This window comes from Elephas maximus, chromosome 9 (assembly GCF_024166365.1).
Source record: "Elephas maximus indicus isolate mEleMax1 chromosome 9, mEleMax1 primary haplotype, whole genome shotgun sequence".
In the NCBI taxonomy this organism is placed as follows: Eukaryota; Metazoa; Chordata; class Mammalia; order Proboscidea; family Elephantidae; genus Elephas; species Elephas maximus.
In genome coordinates, this window is record NC_064827.1 from 58,704,261 (window position 1) to 58,725,083 (window position 20,823).

Here is a 20,823-nt window from a genome sequence, read left to right on the forward strand (position 1 = left end):
AGTGTTGTGGTGTCCTGATATTCTACAATAGCTGTGTACTGATTTTAAATTTGAAAAACCTTCTCAGATCAACTTTTAAAGACTGGTAAAATACCAAAGTGGGAAGCCACACCTTATTATGGTGTAAATAAATAATTACTAATTATGAATGAATACATAATTCATAATGAAACAACATGCTGGTAAATTAATTTACAACATATGTCTATCTGCTGTCCTAATAAAATTCCTTATGTGCAGTTACACATTCATATTCTCTTAATTAGCGCTGGAGGCTTTAGCAAGTGTTTCTTACGCATTTTAAACTAAAATCTACCAATGTGTCATTTGGACAGAATAGTCAACATTGACTATGATGCAGGCAAACCTCTTAGCCGTTTTCTACCCACATGGTAATGACGCCCCAGTTGATGCTTCTGGCCTGACCTTGCTGATCAGGGCAGATTCAGACATCCAAGGAGCTGTTGGAGGTCCCACTGTCACCTCTCAGGCAACAGGCCCAAGCAGACCATCTCTTCCCCCTGAGCCCAGCTCTTCTAACCATACGCCGTTGCCGCCACCCACCCTCAGTAGCAGCCTGTGAGTCATCTCTGACTCCTCTCTCAACACCTAAGTCTAATCACTGTCCTTCTCCTTTTACTTCCAATACAGGTTTGTTTGTTTTTTTAAATTTTTAACCCCTGCACCCCTACTCTAGTCAGGTCTCATTTCCTTTTCCCTCTATTCTACCAATATCTCCTCACTGTACTCCCAGCCCCAGTCCGGGTCCTGCTCCAGTCCCTTCTCCCCATGGAAGCCAGTGTGGACTTTCCAAAATGCACATCTGACCAGGCCTGCCTTCTCCTTGAGAGTTTTCGAAGATGTCCACCTGACAGCATGTAGTTTATGCTCTTTAAATGGAGTCCAAGGTCATCTACCTCTCTAGCTTCTTGAAATTAACCCTCGAACAGCACTAAACTTTTGGTATCTCTCTGCCTTTTCCTTCTGTTTCGTGCCTTGGTTCCTTTATTCATCTGAATCTATTCATCCCCCCATGGGTCTTGCTCTTCCATGCTTCCCTGCATGTCTCTATTCTTGAAGGAACTACACTGTACTCAGCATGCCTGCCTTCCTCACTGGACCAGAAGCTACTTGGGGACAGAGACTGTACCATATTCATTCATATCCCTAAAGTATAGCACAATGCTTGCTATACCACAGACACTCATTTGTTGAAATGAAAAGCAATAACATTAAAACACTAATTACTAGTAAAGAATAATATACCTTGTAGACAGAGAGCAGCTAATTCCACAGCAGTTTCATATGGGCATTTCAATCTTGAAAAAAAGAAACAAAATTAATTCCAAATATGTACTTAAATATGCTCAAAACATACAAAATTTCTTTAAAATAGTTTTGCAAAAGGTAGTGGCACTTACATAATAATTTTATTCTGTGTCATTGATTTTTTGCTGTCCACCACAAAGAATGTCAACAATCTAACTCAAACTACATATTTCCCAAAGTCAGATCTCATCATATGACAAAATAACCCAGTCTAGGTATAGTTACTATCAACAATTTTACTTAATTTGCCAAGAATGGGGAAGCTTGGAAAACAGAATAAGAAGCCCTCCCTTTGTCTTTGTCTTCTTATTATTTTAAAATAATATTTTGGTGTATTTTTGGTGAAACTTTACACAGCAAATCAGGTTCCCATTTAGCAATTTCCACACAACTTGTTCAGTGACACTGGTTACATTTTTCAGTGTGTCAACTTTCCCATTAATTCCATTCTGATTGTTCTGTTTCCAGTAATCTAGTTTCTCTGCCCCCTTGTCTTTTTGTCTTTGCCTTACAGTACTTGTTGACCATTTGGTCTCATAGAGATGACTTTTTAAAGGAGCACAGTACTCACGGGTGACACTGACTTCATGACCTAAAAGTCCTCTAGTCTCAACTGGTCCAGTAAGTCTGGACTTTTTAAGTGTCTTATTGTTTTTAAACTTATTGTTTTTATCTTGTTATACTGCGTAAGTCTTTTCAAGCTGTCTTCAATATTTCTTGGAATAAGGTCACAGTATTAAAAATAAACACACAGATGCCATATCTAACAATGCCAGGACAGCTGGATACATTCAAGCATTCTAATAGTATAAACGAGGCATAGCCTTAGAGGTGGATTACTACAAATCTAATGATCTCATTCTTACTACTACAAATTTAGTTAGAAAAATAATGATGACATACATTGGTATAGCACTTTATAGTTTTCAAAACCCTCTCATACATATTATCCAACTTGGTCAATGCACTGAATTTATAAACCCCTAGGACGGGTGTTGCCAGGATGCGCTCCCCCTTTCCCCATTTTACAGGAGAGGACCTGAGTGTTAAGGTGTCATGCCCAAGGTGATCCAGCTGATAGAAGGAGATGCTGGGACTACAACACCATTCTGTTCTGAAGTACAGCAAATCAGGCTGAAGTGCATATAAACTGTAAAGTACTGTACAAATGCAAGGTGTTGCCATTACTATTTTTCCAAACTGAAGACAATTTCTAGAGTTGAAAGGCCTTTAGAATGAGAAGCACAGTATGGCGAGAGTGAGAGAGAGAAATACACAGACACTCATAATACACACACCAACCAAAGATCTGTATTGCATGGCTGGATAAGGCAAATGTATACACTGTACAATCTACCTGTTTTATAGTGTACATCACACAGAGGTTTTTATAGCTTATTCTATTGACAGTCTGAAAATTCTGAAATCACATTTTAAATTTCCTTCAGATTATCTTAAAAATCAGATGTAAAAATGTATTCTTGTCAATATCAGGTCTTGCTTCTTTGACTCAATATACCCTTAGTTGTTCATGTGATAGAAAATACTACATATGTTGAAAAATGACACAACTATAAAAGCTATGACTGCTGAAATCTCATATCTTTAAAATAAATTAATATTGCATGCGAAATCAACTGCTTCAGTGTCAATGTTTCTCGTGCCCAACAATCATTAAATTGTCTAGCCAGAGGCCTGGTATTTGAAAACCATCTTTAAGAGGGTAAAAGGAAATAAGATGAGATGTCTAAAACCTCTTTTTATCAGAATCAGAACATAACCTCTTTACATTACTTAAATGCAGATGGTGATGAATGAGACTTTCTGACCGTCCAAAGACTTGTAAGTGTATACATACTAATAACGTATCTTGCTTGCAAATATGACAAAAGCCAATATGAATGGGGTAGTGATGTGATCGGGGAGAGAAATATTCCCAAATACGCATCACTTAAGATATTAAATGTTCTTGGAAATGCTTCAAGCCATATAGAAATCATTTAAAATAGGATGATGATGACTGTGATACAAGTATTAGACTCACTTTACAATGCCTGGTGCACTTTTTTTGAATTTTGAAAAGGGAACAAGGGTAAGAGAGTTAAAACAGTGAATTATTTTGAAATACGCTGTGATCTATCCTGGGTTAAGAGTTAGAACAAAAACATACTTACTTTCCTGAAAGAATGTCATGCCTGAGTTGTAAAACAAACAGGTACCTGACAAACATATACAAAAGTCAACAGAGGGTAACTCTTGCCCAGCCGTTTCCAATCCCCAATATCCCACCACAAATCCCACCCCGCACACAGTCCAGAATTTTTGCATTGTAAAAAGGGAGTCCAACTCAAATGAGAACTCTGGTGGAAGCATCTCCTTCTGCGTCTCCAGGAAGGCGCATCAGAACCCAGCTAGAAAGGTGACGGTGCGTACAGAATTTGCAAGATACTTGTAAGATGGAACATGGAACACGGCAGAGTCCAATGATGGCCTCCACTGCCCCTGGGAGCTCGAGAAGAGAACCAGGCAGGGCACGCAGGCATGCAATGTGTTCAATAAAACAAGCAGGTGGAGCCACTGGATTTGGCCCTCAGCTAGCTCCACCAGCAGATTCCAGAAAGGTTACAGCTGATTGTATCAAAAAGTTTACAGCTGACTGTGGTTAACAACTGCTTAAGGCTTTTTCCCTGATTCAGTGTTAACTGCAGTGTGTCTTATAAAAAATAAAACAGGCATGCATGCATACATACAAAAAAGAAACAAGAAAAATCCTGGGAATTGGACTAAAATCAGTTCCAGGGGTAGGGAAAGATGGGGGACGAAGGCAGCAAATAACATGAGTGGGGTTCACTTAGGTAAAAAATAAGTTCCTTGGCTTAGATAAGTGGTTTTTTACCAGGAGGATGTGGGCATCAGAACCACTTGTCACGCTTTGTAAATACGGAAGCTGCCCACACTCCACTCTATACCTATGGAATCAGAATGTTACATGCAAGAGTGTTCCCCAGGAATCTACATCGTTCAAAAGCCTGCCAGGTGTTTCTGATTCTCACAACCCTGGTTAAGAACCACTGACTTTGATGACAGCTAGAAGCAGCCTGTTTCTTAAGGGATTCTAAAAAGGAACATTAGAATAATTTAATTTGAACTTTGAAAACTGCAGACAATCATTCTCTGTAGACAGGATATAGGAGAAATAAAAGCTGGGGGGGGGGCCTGAAGGATCTAGATTATTCCAGAATGTTCCAGGTTCCTAACAGGTACTTAACTACTACTGAACTTCACTTCTGAAATTCAGGGTACCGTCTTGTTTGTGTACGTGCATCAAGGAGGACACAGGGCTGACATGCCCAGAACTTCCAATTCCTATAAGAAAACCTAACCACAGCAGGCTAGAAGGTCTTCCAAGTGGGGGGAATGGTGATAAATGGTCAGTCTTGAAAGCATTACTCAGGCATTTATCTCCAAGCTAGTGGCCACCACCATGGGCCACCCACTAGCTTTTGTCACCACTACTGTGCATCACACAAACAATCACGAGGAGGCAAAAAGGCTGGGCAGAAAATTTCACCAATGGAAGGGTGGGTGGGGGGAAACTCAACACTCTAAAAAAATTTAAATCCCTTTTGCTTCTGTACCATTTCTGAGGTACAAGAGACAGGCATAGGCAGGCAGAATATAAAGGAGATTCCATGGGGCTGAAAGATAACATGAAGAGATTTTAACAACCATGTTGTCATGAGCACAGCTTTTTTAAAGAGAAGGTTCCTTATACTGTAACAAGCAAGGGAATATTTTGCAGTCCCTCAGAAAAATAAGATGACAATTTTGGACACTAGAAGAGAACCATTCTTCCAGTATCTGCCTTCTGTTTTTGCAGCTCAGACAAAAATAAAGAGCCATAGGATGACTAACCAGTTTACCCAAACCCCAAGGAAATAGAAGCGTGACAAGAAAACAAATCTTATCATTTCTATTCACTAAGAAAAAAGGTCAAATTAAGTTGTGGATTTTCAACAGAATTAAGAGACAAGCATAGGCAAAGTGTTAACTCTTGCTCAGAAATATACAGCAGACGGAAGAGGAGGCAAACCCACAATTTAGAAGACCCATATTTATAAGTAAGACGAGTGCTGCTGGTGAGACTCTTGTTCTGCATTATGTCCTACCTTGTAAACTCTTCACGAAGGTTGTTCGGTTCTGAAGAATAGTATTTGACTCGAAAGTGCAAAGCATAAGCAGGTCCAACTAAACATTTGGAGATGGAAGGTTGAAGGTTTTTTTCCCCCAGTTTTGAAGATCACAGATTGGACAAAAGGAAAAACATGTTAAATCTACCACGTATTCGCCACTATATTGGAAAGCACAATGGGGCATGCAAAGCTAGCAAGTGCTTTTCAATCCTAGTTTGGAAAACTAAAATGGTTTTTTGTGTTCACTAAGATGCTTTAGCTAGTAACCTCATTCTGGGGGGGCCGGGGGGACTAATGATATAGATATTACTAAGAATTGACATTTTTCACCTCTGATGCCAAGATACTCCAAATTGATACCTACTTTTTACAAAATACCAAGTGGGCTAAAGAAGGGAGAGGAATGTGTTCTGAAATCTAAAAATACAGCAAAAACCCCTTAAAGTACTTTTTAGGGAGCATATGTATGTATGTATAGTATATTCTTAATTATATATAAAGTATATGTATGTGTTTATATATGTGTGTCTGGAACCCTGGTGGCGTAGTGATTGAGTGCTACGGCTGCTAACCAAAAGGCCGGCAGTTCCAATCCACCAGGTGGTCCTTGGAAACTCTATGGGGCAGTTCTACTCTGTCCTAAAGGGTTGCCATGAGTCGGAATCGACTTGACGGCAAAAGGTTTGGTTTGGTTTTGGTTTTATATATGTGTGTGTGTGTATATATATATTTATTTAATTATATTATAAAGAAGCTGTACCAGGCAGATCAAGATGCCTCCTGCTCTATCATTGACTTGACTTTGTACCCATTGGAAGTGAATATAACAGTTGTAAAACCGTATTTCTGAATAGTATATGAATCAGTTCCCGTTGGCAAGGGCATCTGATTTCAAATGAGAGCAAAGTCTTTTTAATATAAACTAAACTCTTATTCAAATTTTAAATGCCAACATGTGGCCAGCCTTAAGAAATTAAAAACCATCCACTTAAAACTGAATCTATTTTAAAATGCTTCCAGGTTCTAATGAAAACATAACACCTGAAAACATTGGCAAAGGTCTTTCTGCTCACAGAAAAGAAAAAAATGGATAGGCTGATTCTTACTTACTTTTCATCTGCTTTTTTATGGGTTTGGAATGATCCAGCCAGTGCTGAAAGAAAGAAAACGTTTCTTTAGGAATAGTTCATCAGCAAGACTATCTAACCCTCATAGTTACCCTCCTCTTTATACCTAGTGATTCTACCTATAAAAATCAGGGATTGGACTAGATCATGACTTCTCAGGTTGGGGATCTGCAAACCCCTTGAGATGGTATGAAAAGTTCTGTGTTTATGCACATAAATGCATTTTCCTGGAGAAAGCGCCCACAGTTCTGTAAGATTTTCAAAGGGGTGCCCAAAAGAACTTAAAACTCCTTAACTATTATACAACATGGAGCCCTGGTGCCTCAGTGGTTAAGAGCTCAGCTGCTAACCAAGAGGACAGCAGTTTGAATCTACCAGCCTCTCCTTGGAAACCCTACAGGGCAGTTCTACTCTGTCCTTTGGGGTTGCTATGAGTCGGAATCAACTTGATGGCAACAGGTTTATTGTATAACATAGTGAACATAATTAATGTCACTGAATTGTACATGTAAAAATGGCTAGAATGGCAAATTATATTTTTACCACAGTTAAAATTTTAAAAATCCCTTAACTAAATTATCTGTAAAGTCCCTTCCAGTTAGTGGAACCACCAACTGCCTTTTCCTTCTGTGTTTCTCAAGTCACAATCTTCTTCAATAATTCCAAGTTTCCATTAGTCAAGTAAAGAGAACAAGCCACACTTGAGACTCCCTAATCATCATCATCAGTTTCATAATTCTGTTGCCCTAAACTATAAAACCCAAATTCATGGCTCCATTATACATTTCCCCCCAAAATGACCCACATCTCAGATGGAAAGACACAGTTCAGGCAGCCAGGGATTTGCTGAAATAATTTTGCTCTGGTCAACGAGGGCATTTTAACTTCCTCTTTAGTGTTCACTAGAAGAAGCCCTTCAGTTTTATCCATCCAAGGATATTACAAAATCATTGCCTTCACATAGAAGTTTCTCTATTATGTTAAAGTTGTTCATACAGTCCTGATGGCCTTAGTAGCTTAACTTCCATGGAAAACTACTTTTAGGGTGCCTAAGTGGCTCAAATGGTTTATGCACAACTACTAACCCAAAGGTTGGCAGTTCGAACTCACCCAGTGGTACTGCAAAAAAAAAAAAAGGCCTGGTGGTCTGCTTCCATTAAGATTACAGGCAAGAAACCCTGTGGAGCAATTCTACTCTGTGATGCATAGGGTTGCCGTAAGTCCAAATCGACTTCATGGCAACTAACAACAACAATGCCCTGTACAGATGTTCAATAAATGATTAATTAATTAAATAATTAATCAATAGGTTAGAAGCCTGAACTACTCAATATTCAACCAGATGACCCACTTTGCCCCCTGTGGTCATGGTCCCTTGACTTTATTTATTCTGTTGACCTTCCTCTTCCTGTTTACATGGCCTCAGTTTAGACAGTTATCATCCAGGAGAGAAGGATACCTTAAATCTCAAAATCTTAAATCTGCCTTTTTCGTCCAAAAAAGCAACTTCTCCCACTAACTCTCAGCCACTAAATGTACACCTAAGTGTCTACTGCTAGCACGTGGGTTCACCATGAGTCAGACCTGACTCGATGGCAATGGGTCTTTTTTTTTAAATGCTGTGAGCCCCTCCACATGAGCATAAGTTCCTAGAGGGGAGGGACTTAACCATTTCTGTGTTTCCTGGGTGGGATGCAAGGCCTGGCATCCAGCAGGCCCTTATTATATTCTTGAGAAATAAACATTAAATATAACTTTTTAAAATGAGACAAACAGGGGCTTTTCTCATCATTTTATGTTAACTCCACACACACTGGAACATCACTGCTAGAATAAGAGTAGAGTAACACAGCCAGAGTGGGTTTCTCACTAGCTATTCAGAATCAGAGACCAATCTGCTATCAATATACTTTCAGAAGCAATCTAAACTCTGCACATTCTAATAATGAAAGAGGGCATGACTAAATTAGTATAGTGTTACCTTATGCCTAACCAAAGAGCCCATTATGACTGCGTGGGAAGAGGGGAGATAGAGAAACACAGAAGCAAATAACAGATGAATTATAATACAATGAGCCGTGAGCAGGGCAAGGGGAGAATGAGGGCTTTTGTCATCTCCGTTCCTGGCAAGGCAACCGTGTAATAAAAGCAGCAAGCAGATCACTGCAGCAGGGTGCCTATCTCAAAGGCACATGTACAAGATGCTGTATCTCATTGTTAATAGCTTTGAATTGGAAATGACCTAAATGTCCATCGACAAAGATGGATTAAAAATGCCTCACCCATATAATGAAATACTATTTGATGTAGGCCTGTATTTACTGATGTCACAAGAGATCCAAGGCACACTGCTAATAAAAAGTAAAAAAATCAGGTAGGGTATCATTTACATAAAATTATTATTTTCTATCAAGATATGTCCAGAAGGATTTTTAGAGGTTACTTCTGGATGGTGGGGCTATGCCATTTGCTGCTTTGATTTTCTTTTTACTTTTTGCGTTATTATTTTTTTTTATTTAAATGAGAATATGATATTCATGTGGGTGGCCTGCGTTGTCACTTCCATATTCATTATTCACCTGTCAGGTAGTTTTAAATGATCAGTCTGACTCATTAGAACTAGCTGTCACCTCTGCCCCAGCCAAGCTGAAAACCCCAACCTTAGCCTCTGGGAGAGACTGTGGGTGGTGCAAATGATCAACATGCTTTGTTCCTAACCAAAAGGCTGGTGGTTTGAGCCTACCCAGAGGTGCCTGAGAAGAAAGGCCTAGTGATCTGCTTCCAAAAAATCAGCCTGTGGGGCACAGTTCTACTGTGACACACATGGGGTCACCATGAGTCATAACCAGCTCAAGGGCAACTGGTTACCATAGGCCAGAGAAGGCAGCCCCCAGAAGGAGGACAGACACAGACTGGATATAGGCATAAAATTTCCTTTCCTACCACAGTGAGTATCATGCTAACAGTATTCACTTCCAGGACTCTTCCCCTCACTTTCAAATGAATTCATCTTTACCACACAAAGAAAGTTTTCCCTGCCATCAGCCTTCTGGTCTAATTAGCGCTGAGGCTCATAACTTAAAGGTGCTTATCCCATTTCTTTGCTTCCTCAAATCTCCTTAACGTATCTTGACTAGAACAAGTTTAAGCTTACCTTTCCTCACCCTTTACTGTGGAAACCTAATCTTGATCCAAGGTATATAGTTTCTTAAGTTGTCATGTTTGACCCTGGCCTCACATTAGAATCATTGAGAAGCTTGAAAAAAGTCAATACCCAGGTCTCACCCAAGGCCCATTAAAGAGAATCTCAGTGTATCAGGATTTAATTTTAAACACTCCCAGGACACTCATTACATATGTAATACTAAAGTTTTCTACATCCTCTCCGGCCCAGGAATACATACACTGTGATGATCTTGAGGATCTTGGGACATCCATCACCCCTTCTGAAAACTGCTGTTTGAGCACTATAAACTCTCAAGCAATTTCAGAGCTTACTGACCAGTCCATAGCGTGAGATGGCCATATGTGTACAGCTGGTGTTAACTCAGAGACTGTAGCCAGATGTTCCTGTGGGAGAACAGATTGCTTTCTCTCTGGCCACACTGCCTACTGCAGGCTGGGCTTCACCCTCCTGCCCAGCCATGGAGCCTACCCAAAGTGGCCTGACCTGACAGCTGCCAGAGCAGAGGACTGTGAAAAGCAGAGGACTGTGATTCCTGGGAAAGGAATCAGAAACAATTTCATCATTTCAAAAGCTCCTTGACCGCCCCCTGGGGTTCTGATTAGGTTTGCTGTCTGCATCAAAGGCAATAAGAGACCCAGTCACAATCCTAAAGCACAAGATGATAAAATCTATCTTGTACCCAAGCAGTTCAAAATGACCTGACTTTCTTCTTAGCTGTGGGATGTTACCAGACTCTGATCCCTTGTGTTTTATCCCACAAGGCCACCTTGTGACTTGAATACATGTGCAGTGAAAGCCCAACATGGCATTTAATAAATTGTATCCCGGCAGCAGCAGGACCTGTCTTTGATGCTCATCTGCGTTCTGGATAAATATAGCCATGCTACCTGTTGGTAAAGGCCAAGGCATATGGCTCCAGCCCTCTTCACAGACCATTAACCAATCACTAGAAAGAGACAGGCACATTCCTGAGTTCAAAGGGCAAGACACTTAACTCAAACATTTTAACAAATATTAGAAAAGTGGTTTCTGATCTGTGTTTCTCATCCAAGTCCATCTGGCAAAACCCTTTCCTTAAATCAAGATGTTAGATGATCTTGGCAAAGCCCGTATTGTCTGAATAGGACATCAGTTCTGGAAATGTGACACACATAAGACTAGTCAAAGAATTTAACCGCCTAAAATCGACACAAAAGCATCGGAACCACAACACCCAAGAAAAGCTCAAGGGTGTGAAGAGGGTCTGAAAATCCTTTGCCTGAACATTCCCTGAGCCCTCACCATTAAGTCTGGGCAATGGAACTTGTAACTGGATTTCGACCTACAAATTCTCTTGGCTGTGAAGAGTACCTAGTTTACATTTACATTAGAGTTAGAAGGAACATGAAGAGATAATCCCACTCCAAAGGACAAAGGCAGAAAGAAGGGAGTGAACACTTTGAAGTTTACTGTGCCACACTCATCACCTTACTCAGATGAGTAAGCAGATGAGATGGCCGTGGAGGGGGAGAGTGATGTGTCCAGGATCATGGTGCTAACAAGAGGTGGAGGGCGCATTCAAACTCAAGTCTGTCTGACCTTCCCAGGCTCTAGGTTTTGAGCCCATAAACTAGCTTAAAGTGCCTTCTCTCTTCTCTCCTTCTCCACCAGTGGTAGGGGATCTCGTCTCCCCACCTCATCTATAACGAAGTACTGTAGGCTCCTTTACACCAGCTAGTTGCGGTTTCGTTTAAATCAATTGCTGTTGTTATTGTTAACTGACCAAGAGTCAGTTTCGGACTCATGGAGACCCATGCACAATGGAACAAAACGCTGACCAGTCCTGTGCCATCCCCATGATCAGTTGCAAATCAGACCATTGCAATTCATAGGATTTTCACTGGCTGATTTTTGGAAGTAGGTCGCCAGGCCTTTCTTCCTAGTCCATCTTACTCTGGGAGTTCCACTGCAATCTGTTCAACATCATAGCAACATGCAAGCCTCCCCCAAAAGATGGGTTGTAACTGTCCATGAGGTGCACTGGCCAGAAACAAACACAGGGCTCCAGTACAGAAGGTGAGAATTCTACCACTGAACCACCACTGCCCCCAAATTCAATTGCTAAGAGCCCTTTATCAGCTTCCCATTCAGCCACCAATCTAATATTTGCATATGGGCTGGAAAATGTTCACCCTGCCCCATGAGGCAAACATTCAGAAAAAGGTTGCTGGGAGACCTGTGGCATTTGGGTTTCTTGAACCTGTTTTACATTTCTTTGTACTAAAGTAGAAGGAGACAGAAGTTCTGGGTCCAAGTCCCAGCTCTACCACACACCTGCTGTGTGGCTGTGAGCAAGGCCCCCACTGCTGAGCCTCAGCTTCCTCATCCCCTCACACAGCTGTCACATAATCCAGGGAGTATCCATGAAAACTGCAACAAACCATTCAAATGTATGGAAGGAAGGGGTCTTGTTTGATTTCCTTTTATAGTAACATAAATCCCGCTATTAGCTTTCATACTCGTCTAGTTCCCCCTTTGGGTATGCTGAGTAATCATTCCTTTCTTCTTAATTCACATCTGAAATGGTTAGGAACACTCCGTAGTGTCTGTACAAATGGCAAATGTGATGGCATTCCAGGAAGCCATGGTAGTCCCTTTAGCCCACTGAGTTCTAGCAGCAACCACCGTATCTATGTATTCACCTCACTATACAGCCTGAGACCTCTTATTATCATCCGTCTACCAGATTCTAAGCTGCAAAAGGCCAGGGGGAAAACATCTGACAAATCTCAAGACAAAGGCCAAATCACCTTCTCTGGATTCCTTGCTGCAAAATCTATCATCATAAAAAGCTCCCTTTTCAGGTTGGGAGAGGCTTAGGAAGGGGACTTATGGTGGCCACACCTGCCTTCCAGAACACCTAACCCAGAGAGGAGAGGGAGGCTCCTGCTTGGTGGAGCTGTTACACCCTTCCCCTAACTCCTCTCATCCCTCTTGGCCCACCCCTAGCGTTAACCTTCCTCTCTCATGCCTCGTTAATGTCATGAGACAATACTGAGGCAATTCCTGCTCTGGGTTCACAGAGTAGCCTAAACATCCTCTGTTAAGAGGACTCATCGAGTGACTGCTTGTCTCCACTACCAGAATGTGGCACGCAGGCACAGTGTCCACCTCATTTCTGCAGCCACAGAGCTTGGCACTGAGTAAGTGCCAAGTCAAAGCTGCTGAATGTTCTCCTTCCCTGTGTGTGTGTGTGTGCATATCGCCATGCATGGTGGAGCCAGTATAGAGCAGTGAAAAGTGCTGGGCTTTAGAATGACCCAGATTCTGAATTCTGGCCCTGTCCTTTACTTTGGAACCTTGACAAAATTCCTAATGTTTCTAAGCCTCAGCTTGTTCATCTCCAAAATGGGCCTGGGTAATGCCAGCTTTAGGGATCGGTGATAAACTTTAAATAAGAGTTACGTAATGTCACTGAAAAGAGAAACTGACAGTTCCACAATAATAGTAGACTTCAACACACCATTTTGATAAAAGACAGAACATCTAGAAAGAAACTCAACAAAAATACAGAAGATCTAAAGGACACAATCAGCCAACTTGAACTCATAGACATATATAGAACACTCCACCCAAAAGCTGCAAGGTACACATTCTTTTTCAATGCACATGAGACATTCCCCCAAATAGACCACAGCTTAGGCCACAAAGCAACCCTCCACAAAATCCAAAACACAGAGATAATACAAAGCATCTTCTCTGACCACATTGCCATCAAAGGAGAAATTAACAACAGGAAGCACGGGAAAAAAAAATCAATTACATAGAAACTAAGTTAATACTCTGCTTAAAAACCACTGGATAATAGAAGAAATCAAAGATGGAATCAAAATATTCCTAGAATCAAACGAGAATGAAAACACATCATACCAAAACCTTTGGGAAACAGTAAAGACAGTGCTCAGAGGTCAATTTATAGCAACAGATGCGCATATCAAAAAAGAAGAGACAAAATCAAAACATTAGCTACATAACTCAAACAAATAGAAAGAGAACAGCAAAAGGAGCCCACAGCCACCAGAAAAAAAGGAAACAATAAAGATCAGGGCAGAAATAAATGAAATAGAGAACAGAAAAACAATAGAAAGAATCAACAAAACCAAAAGTTGGTTCTTTGAAAGCATCAACAAAATCAACAAACCACTGGCCAAATCAACAAAAGCAAAACAGGAGAGGATACAAATAACCCAAATAAGAAATGAAATGGGGGACATTACAACAGACCCGACTGAAATAAAAAGGATCATAACAGAGTATTATGAAACACTATACTCCAACAAATTTGAAAACCTAGACGAAATGCACAAATTTCTAGAAACACCCTACCTACTCAAACTAACACAAAATGATGTTGAAAATCTGATAAGACCCATAACAAGAAAACAGATTGAAAAGGTAAAAAAAAAGAAAGAAAAAATTCCAACAAAAAAAAAAGCCCTGGCTCATATGACTTCACTGGAGAATTCTACCAAATATTCAGAGAACCGCTTACACCAGTACTACTCAAACTATTTCAGAACACAGAAAAGGAAGTGATACTTCCGAATTCATTCTATGAAGCCAGCATAATCCTAATACCAAAACCAGGCAAAGATACCACAAAAAAAGAAAATTGTAGACCAACACCTCTCTTGAGTCGACGACACTGGGTTTGGTTTGGTTACCTCTCATGAACATAAATGCAAAAATTCTAGCCAATAGAATTCAACGTCATATAAAAAAAAATACACCACAACCAAGTGGGATTCATATGAGGTATGCAAGGATGGTTCAACATTAGGAAATCAATCAACATAATCTACCACATAAATAAAAGAAAAAAATCACATGATTCAGCTGACACAGAAAAGGCATTCAACGAAGTCCAACATGCATTCCCGATAAAAACTCTCAATAAAATAGTTACTGAAGGGAAATTCCTTAACATAATGAAGGGTATCTATACAGACCCAACAGCCAACATCATTCCCCTTGAGAACAAGAACAAGACAAGGATGCCCTTTATCATCACTCCAATTTACATTGTGCTGGAAGTCCTAGCTAGAGCAACAAGGCAAGAAAAAGAAATAAAGGGCATCCAAACTGGTAATGAAAAAGTAAAACTGTCCCTATTTGCAAATGCTATGATACTATACATAGAAAACCCAAAAGACTCCATAAGAAAACTACTGGAACTAATAGATTCAGCAGAGTTGTAGGATACAAGACAAACATAGAGAAATCAGTTAGATTCCTATACACCAATAAAGGGAACGATGAAAAGGAAATCAGGAAAACAATACCATTTATAACAGCCCTTAAAAATATAAAATACTTAGAAATAAATCTAACCAGGGATATAAAAGACCTATATGAAGAAAACTACAAAACACTATTGCACAAAAAAAAACAACAAAGTGGGAGGCCTTACGTTACCTGATTTTAGAACATATTATACTGCCACAGTAGGCAAAACAGCCTGGTACTGGTACAACAACAGATACATAGATCAATGGAACAGAATTGAGAAACCAGACATAAATCCATCCACATATGACCAGCTGATATTTGACAAAGGCCCAAAGTCAGTTAAATGGGAAAAAGACAGTCTCTTTAATAAATGGTGCTGGCGTAACTGGATATCCATCTGCAAAAAAATGAAACAAGACCCATACCTGACACCATGAACAAAAACTAACTCAAGATGCATCAAAGACCTAAATATAAAATCTAAAACGATAAAGATCATGGAAGAAAAAATAGGGACAATGCTAGGAGCCCTGATACATAGCATAAACAGTACACAAAACATTACTAATAATGCACAAACACCAGAAGAGAAACTAGATAACCAGGAGCTTCTAAAAATCAAACACCTATGCTCATCCAAAGACTTCACCAAAAGAGTAAAAAGACTACCTACAGATTGGGAAAAAGTTTTTAGCTATGACATTTCCGATCGGCACCTGGTCTCTAAAATCTATATGATACTGCAAAAACTCAACTACAAAAAGACAAATAACCCAATTAAAAATGGGCAAAGGATATGAACAGGCACTTCACTAAGACGACATTCAGGTAGCTAAGACATACATGAGGAAATGCTCATGATCATTAGCTATTAGAGAAATGCAAATCAAAACTACAATGAGATTCCATTTCACTCCAACAAGGCTGGCGTTAATCCAAAAACCACAAAATAAGAAATGCTGGAGAGATTGTGGAGAGACTGGAACACTTAAACACTGCTGGTGGGAATGTAAAATGGTACAACTGGTTTGGAAATCGATTTGGCTCTTCCTTAAAAGCGAGAAATAGAGGTGGGACCAAGATGGCTAACTAGTCAGAAGCTTCTGCTGAACCCTCTTGCAACAAAGAACCGAAAAAACAAGTGAATCGATTACATATATGGCAATCTATGAACCCTGAGCATCAAACACCGAACTAAGGAATCGACCTGAGTGACAAGGGACCAAGAGACAGTGCAGATGCATTGACGAGTTGCCGAGCCTGCGCTGCACCTCAGCTCCGATTCCTTGGCACCATTCTTTAGAGCAAATGTAACGGATCTGATGGAGTTTCCTAAGACACGGCAGATTCAGCAAAAGAAGGCAAGCAAAGTAGCGCACCACTGACCCTGTGGCTTGTCTACAGCGTGGCTGCCCGCGGAGTTTAGGAAGCGGCTGCTTCAGTGAAAAAAGGCAAACGAAGTGCCAGCACCCTGACCCCCTGGTGTGACGGCTGTGAGTCTGGCTGTGAGGATTAGGACAAAGCTACTTCAGCTAAAGAACGCAAGTGCGAGACGCAGCCCTAACCCCTGGGGCAATCTTGACAGGGACCCAGCCAGAGCACACAGGCTACACACACCTCTGAAATCTGAGATGAAATAGCACTCTCAACACAAGATAAGTGATCTTGTCTAACTTACCATGCAGATCTAATAGCTCCTTCTTCTGAAAGTACTCTCTCCTATCTATCTGATCTCTCCCTCCTCTAACCACCCCAGTCAGCTTCATTAGCAGTTGAATTCCCTGGGCCTGAGATAGAATGGGCCACGCCCTCTCTCACCCATTCTCCTGGCCTGGGAGAAGGAGCAAATTAACAAACTGGAGAAAAATACTTTCCCGACTCCTCTAAACTGGAAGCTCAGAGCAGAAGCTGCTCCAGTCCAGGCATAAGCAATCCACAGACTTTAGCTTTCACTCCTACATGGAACCAGGTGGCTATTATAATTCAAGGGCAAATCTGTTAGAGGTCTGACTGTAATTGTTTCAGCAGTGTAGTGAAGAGGTAGGTTTTGGAGGTCTGATACCGCTCTGCCTATTAAACACAGCCCTCACCAACCCACAGCAGGGACCTGAGGGCTAAGGCTCCATCCACGCCACCTAGCCGCCTGCGAAAGGGGTCTGAGGATAGTAGCGCCTATCACTCTTCACAGGTATAAGCACTGGGTGCCTAAGGCACAGCTACAGAGCCCATCCACCAGAGCACTCTAGAGAACAGAAACACTCCTTCCTCACTGACACTTGGGGGAAGGCTGTCAGCACCCTGCCCTCCTCAGACTGTCACCCCCTGCCACTACCAGAATCCAGTGCATACAACCATCACCACTACTCCTCTAAGATAGTAAGTGAGAGCCTATACCATACAATAGGTAACTGACTATCAGGACACCTGAGCTGAATCTATACGAGAATAGTGAATGGACTTATGGGCTCATATACCTGGTAACAGCTCTAACCATCTGGTAACAGGACATTAGTGCTTTGAAGGCTTCAATAATCAAGTTAGCACACCCTAGTAGCCTATTTGAGTATGCTGAAACAAAATAAACCAAGAAGATAGGACACAGTGAGCAAACATAAAATAAATTATTGCAATATCTTATAGATGGCTCAGAGACAGCAGTCAACATAAAATCACAAAAAGAAGCAGACCATGATTGCTTCAACAAACTCCCAACACAGAGAATCAAGGACTCTCCCAGATGAAGAAGTATTACTGGAATTGCCAGATGCAGAATACAAAAGATTAATATACAGAACACTTCAAGACATCAGAAATGACATCAGGAACAAAATCAGGCAATATACAGAAAAAGTCAAGGAACACACAGTTAAAGCAGTTGAAGAAATTAAAAAGATTATTCAAGAACATAATGAAAAATTGAATAAGCTGCAAGAATCCAGAGAGAGACACCATTCAGAAATTCAAAAGATTAACAATAAAATTACAGAATCAGCCAACTCAACAGGAAGTCAGAGAACACAATTGAGGAACTGGAATGCAGAACTGGGGAGATGGAGGATAAGGCACTTGGCACCAATATATTTGAAGAAAACTTGGACAAAAGAATTAAAAAAAATGAAGAAACCCTAAGAATCATGTGGGACTCTATCAAGAAGAATAACTTGCGAGTGATTGGAACACCAGAACTGGGAGGGATAACAGAAAATACAGAGAGAATAGTTGAAGATTTGCTGGCAGAAAACTTCCCAGTCACCATAAAAGATGAAAGGATATCAATCCAAGATGCTCATCGAACTTCATACAAGGTAGATCCCAAAAGAAAGTCACGAAGACATATTATCATCAAACTTGCCAAAACCAAAAATAAAGTGAATATTTTAAGAGCAGCCAGGGATAAGCGAAAAGACACCTACAAAGAAGAATTAATAAGTTTGGACCACTTTGCAGAAACCATGCAAGCAAGAAGGCAATGAGATGACATATATCGAGCATTGAAGGAGAAAAATTGCCAGCCAAGAATCATATATCCAGCAAAACAGTCTCTCAAATACGAAGGCAAAATTAAGTCATTTACAGATAAACACAAGCCTAGGAAATTTGCAAAAGCCAAACCAAAATCACAAGAAATACTGAAGGGAATTCTCTGGTTAGAAAACCAATAATATCAGATATCAACACACTAGGACACAGAACAGAGCATCCAGGTATCAACTCAGAAAGGGAAATCACAAAAATAAAATGAGATTAAAAAAATGCTCAAAACAGGGAATCAGTGATATCATCATGTAAAAGATGACAATAATTGAGGGACTAAATAAAGTAGGCGTAGATCTTCCATAAGGAGAGGAAATCAAGGAGATATATGGAGACACAACTTACGTTTATACTTAGAAAAATAGGGGTAAATATTAAGTTAACCACAAAGACTAACAATCCCACACTTCAAAATAAAAACCAAGATAAACATAAAGACTCAGCAAAAACAAATTCAACTACAATGAAAAAGAGGAACACATAATTTACAAAGAAAAACTTCTCAGCACAAAAAAGTGGAAAAATGAAACTGTCAACAATACATAAAAAAAGGCATCAAAATGACAGCACTAAACTCATACCTATCCATAATTACACTGAATCTAAATGTACTAAATGCACCAATAAAGAGACACTGAGTTGCAGAATGGATAAAAAAACATGATCCAACTATACGCTGCTTATAAGAGACACACCTTAGAGACACAAACAAACTAAAACTCAAAGGAAAAAAATATATCAAATAAACAATCAAAAAAGAGCAGGAGGGGCAATATTAATTTCTGACAAAATAGGCTTTAAAGTTAAATCCACCACAAAGAATAAGGAAGGACACTATATAATGATTAAAGAGACAATTTACCAGGAGGATATAACCATATTAAATATTTATGCACCCAATGACAGGGCTGCAAGGTACATAAAACAAGCTCTATCAGCACTGAAAAGTAAGATAGACAGGTGCACGATTATAGTAGAGACTTCAACACACCACTTTTGGTAAAGGACAGCATGTCCACTAAGAAGCTCAATAAAGACACAGAAGATCTAAGTGCCACAATCAACCAACTTGACCTCATAGACATATACAGAAAATTCCACCCAACAGCAACCAAGTATACTTTCTTTTCTAGTGCACATGGAACATTCTCTAGAATAGATCACACATTAGGTCATACAGCAAGCCTCTGCAGAATCCAAAACACTGAAATATTACAAAGCATCTTCTCTGACCATTAGGCCATAAAAATAGAAATCAGTAACAGAAAGAGCAAGGAAAGGAAATCAAATACTTGGAAACTGAACAATATTCTGCTCAAAAAAGACTGGGTTATAGAAGACATTAAGGATGGAATAAAGAAATTCATAGAATCCAATGAGAATGAAAACACTTCCAAACAGAACCTTTGGGACACAGCGAAAACAGTGCTCGGAGGTCAATTTATATCAATAAATGCACATATCCAAAAAGAAGAAAGGGCCAAAATCAAAGAATAATCCCTACAACTTGAAAAAATAGAAAGAGAGCAACAAAAGAAACCCTCAGGCACCAGAAGAAAGCAAATAATAAAAACTAGACCAGAATTAAATGTAACAGAGAACAGAAAAAGAATTGAAAGAGTTAACAAGACCAAAAGCTGATTCTTTGAAAAAAATCAACAAAATTGATAAAGTATTGGCCAAAATGACAAAAGAAAAACAGGAAAGGAAGCAAATAACCCGAATAAGAAATGAGATGGGCAATATCACAACACACCCAACTGAAATTGAAAGAATCATATCAGACTACTACAAAAAATTGTACTCTAACACATTTGAAAACCTAGAACAAATGGATGAATTCCTAGAAACACACTACCTACCTAAACTAATACAAACAGAGGTAGAATAACTAAATAAACCCATAAAAAAAGAAGAGATTGAAAAGGTAATCAAAAAACTACCAACAGAAAAAAGCCCTGGCCCGGACAGCTTCACTGCAGATTTTACCACACCTTCAGAGAAGAGGTAACACGAGTACTACTAAAAGTATTTCAGAGCATAGAAAAGGACGGAATACTCCCAAACTCATTCTATGAAGCCACCATACCCCTGATAACAAAACCAGGTAAAGACACCACAAAAAAAGAGAATTACAGACCTATATCCCTCATGAACCTAGATGCAAAGATCCTCAACAAAATTC

At 40.0% G+C, this 20,823-nt stretch overlaps 1 protein-coding gene across 5 annotated transcripts in view; it reads right to left on the reverse strand.

The window, feature by feature from the left end:
* EPB41L4B (erythrocyte membrane protein band 4.1 like 4B) overlaps positions 1 to 20,823 on the reverse strand; it is a 163,691-nt gene that overhangs the window by 87,962 nt on the left and 54,906 nt on the right. For all 5 annotated transcript variants that reach the window (XM_049896284.1, XM_049896282.1, XM_049896280.1 and 2 more), the window contains exons 3-6: positions 6,633 to 6,675; positions 5,499 to 5,577; positions 3,504 to 3,548; positions 1,267 to 1,319 (exon numbers count right to left, since the gene is read on the reverse strand). In XM_049896284.1, the coding sequence (XP_049752241.1) occupies positions 1,267 to 1,319; positions 3,504 to 3,548; positions 5,499 to 5,577; positions 6,633 to 6,675 (220 nt within the window). The remainder of the gene's footprint in view (positions 1 to 1,266; positions 1,320 to 3,503; positions 3,549 to 5,498; positions 5,578 to 6,632; positions 6,676 to 20,823) is intronic.